Raw genomic sequence first — 10,628 nt, 5'->3', positions numbered from 1 at the left:
AAAGGGGGACTTTTTTAAAGGGACAGTTCATTCATAAATGAAAATTAGAACCAAAAGGCAAATACTGCGTATTATGGAATTTAAAGGAACAGTTCACACAAAAAGATTTCCAGAAGGGATGTTAGACAGCCTCATTCACATCCATTGTATAGACAAACTACAACATTTGTGTCTCACATAAGAAAGAAAGAAATACAGGTTTGGAACTGCCTATTTAAATCCCATTATCCAGGTCAGCTTATGAGTATTTGGTTATCTTTTGAGTAAGTTTTAAGAGGAATACGTTTTTCAAAATATATCAAACTTAATGTTATTTTCACATTGTAATGTATTTTCATAAATTTAGTTAAACTCTCTTTCGACAAGAACTGTTTAAAATAAAGTGTTCAAAAAGCGACATTTCGTTACATGCACCGTTAAGACACGGTTCTCGTGCAACTTCCTCTGCGTGCAGGTGCTCGCCTCTACGCCCCGCCCACCGCTGATGCTGCTGGCCGTCAACCGGACAGTCAAATATAATAATCTGTGGTCCACTGCGGCGTGGACTGAAATACATTCTTATAAACTCGTCCGCATCCGTTTTCTATCCGCGTTCGACAGTTTTTTTCTTTCCCTTCAGACGTTTTTGCGCAATCACCCCTTCCGCTTTAGATAGTCGGAGCTTTTGAAACGCTCCAGCAGCAACATAAGGACGAATCGAAAGGTTACAGTAACAGAGCTGAAGGACTATCGCGTAAAACCACCGGCAACGGCTCGGAAACCGCGTAGATTTAGATTGCCATGACAGACTGTGGTGGGGATGCGAAGCTGGAGGTGAAACAGGCCAGCAAAGAGTTTAAAGAGAGCGAAAACGTTGCCGAGAAATACTCTGCGATGACAGCCACGAAGAACAGCGACGTGAACATGAACGTCGGCGAGCTGTCCGCCGCATTCACTGCGGTTCCGACCCACAAATCTGTGAAAAAGGTAAGAAGGACGTGTCTTTTGTCCGGCTAGCTGTTACAGGCTAAAACACACATCATGTGTGTCCTGAAAACATCGCACTCGAGTTTGGGACACGTCGATTAGTTTACTGGGATCATTAAGAGAGATTATCCCTGACAAGAGTTGAACTAGAGGTGTGTGCTGGAGCCTGTTAGAATCACGTGACGCATGTTTCCAGCGTTTCTTTAGTTTTTTCTCGTCGCATCCAGTACATTTCCCTGCGGTAGTGTGACTGTCACAGCTGTCAGTCACTGACTCGTGTCCAACGCAGTTTACAAATTCTGGAATTTCTGGAATATATCATAAAAGCTAAAGGAATTGTGGAGAAATATATTTTTAATTGTATCTAAAATGTCTTAAATATTCTCCTGGTGTCTAATACTTAGCCTATTTATAAAAAAAAATCGGCCGAGAATCGCATGTAGGACAGCTGCAAGTGTCAGAGCACTTCACTGCAAGGATCAAAGAGTGAAGATGCAGCAAAGATAGATTGATATGAAACAGACAGACATATTATTTAGACTGGAAAAGAAAGAGGATCCAATACAGATTGTGTAAATGTATTAAGTGTGACCCTCTGAAGTGTGTGTGTGTGTGTGTGTGTGTGTGTGTGTGTGTGTGTGTGTGTGTGTGTGTGTGTGTGTGTGAGAGTAGGTGGTAAAAGAGGCACACTACTCTGCCCACTCGCTCGTCGAGTTGTCAGCTGGTTATACAACAGAGCCACAGGCTGTTCTGCAGCTTCTCTTCAGCTGCATAACACTCAACACCAAATCAAATTCAGAGCTGATGTTTACATTTACTGTTTAAGATTTCACAAATCTGAATTTGGCTAAGTATATATGAGTATGATATAAATAATGAAGTTTCAGAATTTCTAAATCTTTCAACAGCAGTAGGCCTATTTTGCGCTCTTAAAAAGATTGTGTTCACGCCACTGAAAAAGAAATTGGTGTAGGATTTACTTTGAAAGAATTTTTACAGATAAATTTAACTAATAATTACAAATAAATCAACAATTAACACATTGAATTAAACATGAAGTTTTTAAGACTAAAAAGATTACTGACTCCAACACCAGCAGATTCCTGTTCTTTGTATTTATCTGGTTTAATAAATGTAGGGTCATTTATACCGATAAATACAAGGGACATTGATTTGCAGATTTATGTACATTATGCACTTGGCTTTTAGTGCACAAATTACCTTGTAACAGATGAAGTCTCTTGAGAAACGCTCAATGGTTTGAATATGATACATTTATCTTTTTTACTCTCGGATTTTCCCTCTTTTGTATGTATTGGCAGTGCTCTCCTTTAGCAATCACAGTTTTTTGTGTAATTGTATCCTTTTCTCCTCACAGTGTGAGGGTGTGAGAAAGTTTCTCTCTCGGTACCTCCGCTAGCTTTGTCCCTCTGTGAGCGTGAGGCTCTGATAACATTGTGAAAGAAAGTTGCACTGAGCGGAGAAATATGACACATGTCTACTGACTCGCTCAGGAACATTTTCTCCTGTTTCTCGGACCGAGTCTTGGCATGGGGCCGTGATCCGACCCTACCTGCTGAGAGCCCTGCTTTGACCTTGGGTTCTCCTCCTTGTTATTGTTCTCTGTGTTTTCTCTTCAAACATACATTCAGCCCATCATACGGATTTAGCACAATATGGAGAGTCAAGTTTCTTCATCTCTTTGAATGGATCTATTCCTCTCCTAATTTAAAACGCAACACTTAATGCACATAATTTTGAAGATTAGATCAAATTTCAGGAATTTTTCAGGGAAGATATTGGTTGCACGTCCAGTTCTGCTGAATGGATGCATTGAGGGTTTAGACCGATGTTGCTGCTTCAGTGCCTGAGCCGCCATTAGGGTCTCTTTACACCGAGCAGTCATCTGAAAGAGCTTAGATCGCGTTTCATTTATTCACGTTAGACCATTGGCACTTCAGAGCCCAATTATCTCATTCACTCAAGTGGTTTGTGCAGGATGATCGTTTTTGACTGGAGTTTCAGAACAGTTTCAGAAGTTTCACATTCTCATCTAAATCCTGTTAAAGTCACCATACAATCAAAATTCCTATTTTTATGGAATATTGCAGTATTTATTACAAATGATTTATCCAGGAGGGACGACCTGTCACTCATATGAGATCACAGCAATAGCAATTCACAAGTCCTGCCCTACATTTGTTCTTTTTTGAGAATCCATTTTACTCAGATATATATCACAATATGGATGAAAAGGTTGTTGCATCTTCTGTTTCATGCCGATTTTAAGGCAATTTGGTTACATCAAGATGATTCCTTGCCTGTTCCTTTGTCAGTAAAAACAAAAAACCAAACCAAACAAAACTAAACAAAAAAACATTTGGGTTGAAAACTAAACTGCTCTATCAGCTGTTAAAACTCTGGTCATCATTAGACTATGACACTTTGAGTCATGTATAAAAGTCAGGACTTTATGATATAAATGACTTTTGGTAGGGTAAATTTAGTGTGTTTTTTTTTTTAAATCTCAAGAAAATACAATGATTAATGGTAATTTATCATGCCTCCTTTTCCATATGTAAATTCTTCAAAAAATAATTTTTGTGCCATCTGAGTAATGGTCAAAAATTTCAGTCTGCTTGTGTATTTAGACAATTTTATATATATTTTACACTATTGTTGTTGAAAGAAATTAATACTTTTATTCAGCAAGAGAATGCATTAAATTGATCAAAAGTGACAGTAAATACTTTTACATTGTTACAATTTTTTTTATTTCAAATAGATGCTGTTCTTTTGAACCCAGAATTCATGTTTTCTATAAAAAAAAAATAAGCAGGACAACCGTTTTCAACATTGATAATATGGTCGTTATTAATGTTGAAAACGGTTGTGCTACTTAATATCTTTTTAGAAGCCAGGATACATTTTTTCATGATTCTTTAATGGTTAAGAATAATATCTAAATAATAAGAAATGTTTCTTGAGAACCAAATCGGGATACTAAAATGATTTCTGAAGGATTAGCCTATATGTGAAAATGATGACTGGAGTAATGGTGCTGCAAATTTAGTTCGTAAATGTAATTTCGGGAGGAGTGAACCCATCTGATCTTTCAATTAACTGCCGGAGCATATAGCAGCCAATCACTTTTCTCCTGCTTCAGCTGTTTTGGAATCCCTCCACTAACATAATTTGGGCATCTTGCTACCAGACTCATGTTCCAAGCATTAGTATTCCCACTGGGGGGTATATACAGTAGTCAGCATTTGAAGTGGATCAAAAAAGTTCATCTAAGTTGTCCTAAGAAATAAGTTGTCCTAAGAAGAAGGACAACTTTGATGAAAGATTTTGATCCACTTCAAATGTTGACTACTATATAAGCTTGAGTTGAAGCTGCTTCCTCGAGCTCTACTGCGGACAGCAAGCGAAATACGTTTAACCATAATAGCTTAAAGATTATATGGGCAAACAAACTTGTGAAGCTGGTACATATATACTGTGTATATATCATATGGATCAATGTGGACTGTAGGCCAATGATGGGCTCATGTTTAATGGTAGTGAAATAAAACACTATAGCCGCGTTTCCACCGAAATTACCCAGAACAATTTGTCCCAGGAACTTTTTTTCCCCCAGACCTGTTGTTGTCTGTGTTTTTAAAGTACCATGAAGATTAGGCTGTACAACTGCGCACAACTTTCCACTTCCCGCTGGATTTCATCCTCCGCACATAAGCTTAATAAAGCCTGTACCTCATCGTTGGTCCATCTGTCGCATTTTTCAAAGTCCATTGTTGATTAGAATAGCAAACAACTGCATGCACCTCAACAGACTTTTAAAAATGGTGGTTGAAATAAAATGCTGCGTGAAGTCAACCAATCAAAATGCTGCGTGAACTCAACCAATGTTCAGCAACCAAGTCCCACCCCCGAAAGTTCCTGAACTTTGAAAAAGTACTACCTTGTGAGCAGGGACTTTCTGAGGGGGACATTTTTACCCATAATTTCATCTAGGCCACATTCACACTGTCAGTTTTTGGGACTGACAACCGCATTTACTTCAAGTCTCGACATTTTGTAAGTCTCGAAATGTCTCGTTCAAACAGCAACTTATGGCAGCTTCTCGAATACTGTCTATGTGTGCGTAGCTTGCATGTGATGGTATTTTGGCCAGTTGGGAACTCGTGAAGAGCTTATAAAATGTGTAAAGTAGTCAAAACAGTGGCGGGAATCCATCCGTCACACACAAATGATCTGTTGCGTGGAGACGCGCGTCTGATGCCTGTGATTAGCAAACTCGCGTCTAATGACGAGAAAAACCGACATGCGTGAGGATTCTGTCCTTTTTAGGGTCTCGTCTTCCTGTTTTTGGTCCGTGTTGCGTTTATATATCATTCGAACCTCACCAGAGTTCGTTTGGAAGCGGACCGAGGGTGCGTTCACACTTGTCATGTTTGTTTCGATTAAAACGAACCCTGGTGCGATTGCTCTGTTAGTGCGGTTCATTTGAACATATGTGAACGCTGCCATCCGAACCCTGGTGCGCACCAAACAAGCCGAGACCGCTGAAAAGATGGGTCTCGGTCCGCTTCCAAACGAACTCTGGTGCAGTTCGAATGATATATGAACTTAACACGGACCAAAGACATGTAAACGAACCAAAAACAGGAAGACGAGACCCTAAAAAGGACAAAATACTCACGCATGACGGTTTTTCTCGTAGTGGCGAGTTTGCCCATCACAGGCATCAGACGCGCGTCTCCATGCAGCAGTTCACTTGTGTCTGTGACGGATGGATTCCCGCCGGTGTTTTGACTAATTTACACATTTTATAAGCTCTTCACGAGTTCCCAGCTGGCCAAAATACCATCACATGCAGGCTACGCACACACAACGAGCGCATTTACCTCAGCAAACAGCATTGTTTTGGATGTTCGGTAAATTCCGTCTCAAAATAGGCAATACGTCATAAAATACGACCAATCACGTTGTGAATGTATCCCTATGCCATAAGGTTCGGTATCTTTTGGTTCGGTGATAAAATTGTCAATCTGAACGCTAACTGGACCAGGACCAAATGTTTTTTTTTCTTCTTTGGTCCGGACCAAATGAACCAAACGAACCGAACTACAAGTGTGAACGCTCCCCGAGACCCATCTTGGTCCGCTTGCTTGGTGCGCACCAGGGTTCGGATGGCAGCGTTCACATATGTTTAAATGAACCGCACTAACCGAGCAATCGCACCAGGGTTCGTTTTAATCGAACCAAACATGACAACGGGAACTCACCCTGAGAAGTCTTGTCACTTTTGACACGACAGAGTCCAATTGAGCCATGAGTTCATCCATCAAATCTTCATTAACCAACAAAAGCTTTGGTGTAAATATGAGCTGGCTGGGCACATTTAAACGTCATTCTTTGCAGCTTCTCACAAAAGACACAGCATTTGAGTCGCACATAGAATAAAAAACTGATGGGAGCAGCTCCGATGGGACACACAGCTCTTATCTTCCTCGCTGTAAGTTACAGAAAATGAAAACACACACACGAAACCCCGTAGCATAGCGGCTCTCTCACACTGTATGACATGACAGACAACTAGTTGCCCAGTCCTGTTCCGTTCACACAGCGTAAATTTTCAGATAATGCGGTTGTGAGTCCTGAAAATGTATGGGTGTAAGTTCGGTTATAGAATGTATATAACCATACTATGTGTGAACGTAACCGTATTAAAGGTGCCCTCGAATGAAAAATTGAATTTATATTGGCATAGTTAAATAACAATAGTTCAGTACATGGAAATGACATACAGTGAGTCTCAAACTCCATTGTTTCCTTCTTCTTATATAAATCTCATTTGTTTAAAAGACCTCCGAAGAACAGGCGAATCTCAACATAACACAGACTGTTATGTAACAGTCGGGGTGTACGCCCCAAATATTTGCATATGCCAGCCCATGTTCCCAACATTATAAAAGGCATTAGACAAGGGCAGCCAGTATTAACGTTTGGATGTGCACAGCCAAATCATCAGACTAGGTAAGTAAGCAAGATCAATAGTGAAAAATGGCAGATAGAGCAATAATAACTGACATGATCCATGATATCATGATATTTTTAGTGATGTTTGTAAACTGTCTTTCTAAATGGTTCGTTAGCATGTTGCTAATGTACTGTTAAATGTGGTTAAAGTTACCATAGTTTCTTACTGTATTCACAGAGACAAGAGCCGTCGCTATTTTAATTTTTAAACACTTGCAGTCTGTATAATTCATAAACACAACTTCATTCTTTATAAATCTCTCCAACAGTGTAGCATTAGCCGTTAGCCACGGATCACAGCCTCAAACTCATTCAGAATCAAACGTAAACAATATAATTGTATACAGTACTCACATAATCCGACGCATGCATGACGAACACTTTGTAAAGATCCATTTGAGGGTTATATTAGATGTGTAAACTTTGTTTAGGCACTGTTTAAGGCAAGCGCGAGCTCCGTGGGCGGAGAGCACAAGATTTAAAGGGGCCGCACAGCATAAATCAGCTCATATTTAATGATGCCCCAAAATTAAAAAAAAATTAATACAAAAAAATCTATGGGGTATTTTGAGCACAGACACATTCAGGGGACACCTTAGACTTATATTACATCTTGTAAAAAAACGTTCGATGGCACCTTTAAGGACTCAAATACAGGACGTATTCTGTTGCTGTGTGAATGTAGTCTGCCGTTGAAACACACCGAGTACCACCCCAAAGTCCCTAGTTCCTGGGGAAAGTTCCTGTGTTGGAAATGCCGCTTATATTGACTTCCAAAGCCACTTTTTAAAATGTCTTTAATGTTTTAATCTTTCACAATAATGTAATTTCATTGAATTCCCTTCACTGGGGGCTAATATCGATATATACAGTTAATTGGGTTTAATTTGATTATGTAATCAGCATATCGTGTAACTAATTCTGTTAAATTTTTTCAATGAGTTGACAGTCCTACTTTTTTGTACCATTGATTGAATCAAAAAACCAGTACTATGTGTAGTGCTGTAGAGTTCTTTGTTTTTGTTGACAGTCATGTGGAGTGTAGTGTACACTGCGTGACCTCGGCCTGGGATTAGAGACTGTGGCTGAAAGCCAGGCTGGTAACTTTAAGACTACAGCAGGTATTGGCAGAGTCACGGTAAACGGCTCAACGGTGTCTGCTTAACGCATGAGCGTCTGCTGGCCTAGTACTGCCTGTATGTTTCGACCAGGATGGATCATTGTGAGCTGTTAAGCAGAACAGTCAATGAACTGGATGGATTTCTTTTTCTTCTATTTTTAGTTAGATCTCAGAATAGAGTTGACCGACGCGACCTATAGTGGATGCTTTAGGGGTTTGTAGAAACATGGTTTAATTCCCCCCAGATCCCTGTTTTATTAGCTGCCCTGAATAAACTCTGCAGGAGAGTCTGTTTCTGACGGCACTGGGAAAACCAGTTGGATTATAACACTCTGGGGCAACAAATACACCCTTCCTTTAGTATTCCTGAAGTATTCAGTCACCAAAAACAGACGTGCCCTTACAGTGGATGCAGTAGATTATAGAAAGAGAGAGAGCAAAAGTAGGCTGGCCGTGTTTGTGAGTGGTTGATTTATTGGTTCCCTTGTCACCTCCCATACCCTCATGTCCGCTTGTAAGAACTCCACACAGAACGCTCCCCCCTGCACCCGCCTGTGTGTAAAACTACATTGGTGAAACACCAGTAGTAACAATACAAAGGCACACACAGCCGGCACAGACAGGGACCATGAACCATGGCTATGACTTTCCCAGGGTAAGTGCCTCATTATGCTCTCTTCCATCAACAGAACAAAGCAAAAAGAGCTTGGATTTGTTTGGTGAAGATATATATGGTTTATATACATAGAGTCATAGAGAATATAAATATATCAATACATTAATAAATATTAAAAAACCTAGTTAAAATAAGAGACAGTTATTAGATTAATTTCCTATGTGTTGTAATGTTTATATATAAGATTCATATATGTGTGTATGTATGTATAAATCATTTAAATTAGCCCCTGTAGAGTTTATTGATATGGAGCGAGTGCTTAAACCTTTGCCTTTTTTATCCACACAATAAACAGTTATGCTTGAAATGTTATGCTAAAACCCTGTCAAAGTGTCAGCACATTGAACGATTATTGTAAATGATTTCGGATATATGAAGTTCTTAGTTATTCTCTGAGTTGGAAGATTTGAGACATCATGTGCTTTTTTCCAATGACTGACAGACTAAAATAGACTTAAGCAATTATTACTCAGAATATGAAGGTGAAGTTTTAAGTCTGACTGATCTTTGCCAAACAGTGATATTTACGTCATGCATTGCCAGTTAAAAGGTCTTTTGACACTTAAATTGGACTATACTACATAACACTGGCTAGGGCAGTGGCATAAGTCTGATTTAACATAATCCACAGCCCTCTGGATAATTACAGCACATTGCCAGCATGTTAAAAAAAGAATATAGTACAATTTAATAATTTAGCTGACAGTCTAATCAGTGAAATGAGCTAAAAGTAATGTTAATGCTTATGAGGCGTCATCAGGGTTCATAGCTTTCTGTCTCTGTCCTTCACTTGAAAAATTATACTTTGCACTTCTCTGATCATAACTGTCCAGTTATTTCAAGCACTTATTTCAGTTATTTTAGTTCAAAGCTCTGCCTTTGGGCCACAATACTACCGTGCAATGGCATTTTTATTATCACTCCAATTTCCTTGAAATATCAGCTGTGTGTTGTGTCAACTTCGCTGGCATGTCCTGCAGTTTTGTGTCCAAACATACCTAAACTCAGGACTTGGATGCTGTTTGGCAAAGTTAGATAACAGATAAACATATTTATGATGGTGTTAAAGTAATGCTACAGGGGAAACTGAGCATTTTCTGGGATTGGAAAATAGATTGCTGACTGTTTTGTGTAAAGTGAAACTGTGTAGTGGGTCACTGCATATCAAACTGAAATCTGAAGTTGTGCAGTATATGGAGCAGTTTTAGGAAAATCTCTTCATAGAAAAGATCTCAGGAGAAGATTTTAAGTGTCCTTATTCTTTCTCCAGAGGAAATACCAACAGATTATATATATATATATATATACACATTTCACAGTTTCCACAAAAATATTAAGCAGCATAACTGTTTTAGACATTGATAATGATAAGAAATATTTCTTGAGCATCAGTCAGCATATTATTAGAAAGATTTCTTTCTTTTTTTTTAACAAACAAAGGTATGAAAACATGAAAACACATATCAATCCACCTAAGATATTGTTGATGAAATCCGATGGCTCAGTGAGGCTTGCATTGAGAGCAAAACCATTCAAACTCCCAAGGTCCATAAAGGTACTAAAAACATATTTAAAACAGTTCATGCGAGTTCAGTAGTTCTATCTTAATATTATAATATGAAGTGACAAGAATACTTTTTGTGCGCCAAAAAAACAAAAAGACTTTTCAACAATATTTTCAACATGATTCGGAGCGCCAAAGTCACGTGATTTCAGCAGTTTAGCCGTTTGATAGCAGATCCGAATCACTGATTCGAAACAAAAGATTCATAAAGCTCAGAAGCTTCATGAAGCAGTGTTTTGCAATCGGCCCATATAGAT

At 39.0% G+C, this 10,628-nt stretch overlaps 1 protein-coding gene across 2 annotated transcripts in view; it reads left to right on the top strand.

Annotated features, from left to right (window-relative positions):
* The first annotated feature begins 481 nt into the window (after positions 1–481).
* Positions 482–10,628, top strand: part of ahcyl1 (adenosylhomocysteinase-like 1) — a 31,134-nt gene continuing 20,987 nt past the window's right edge. Inside the window, exon 1 of one of the 2 annotated variants that reach the window (XM_067394978.1) lies at positions 482–966. In XM_067394978.1, coding sequence (XP_067251079.1) covers positions 781–966 — 186 coding nt within the window. In that variant the 5' untranslated portion in view covers positions 482–780. Of the gene's footprint in view, positions 967–8,429; positions 8,787–10,628 lie in introns of those variants that run through there. The other variant, XM_067394980.1, reaches the window with a different exon arrangement.

Source organism: Chanodichthys erythropterus, chromosome 9 (assembly GCF_024489055.1).
Source record: "Chanodichthys erythropterus isolate Z2021 chromosome 9, ASM2448905v1, whole genome shotgun sequence".
Lineage (NCBI taxonomy): Eukaryota > Metazoa > Chordata > Actinopteri > Cypriniformes > Xenocyprididae > Chanodichthys > Chanodichthys erythropterus.
Note: the sequence above shows the minus strand (reverse complement) of the source record. Positions and strands in the feature narration are given on the sequence as shown.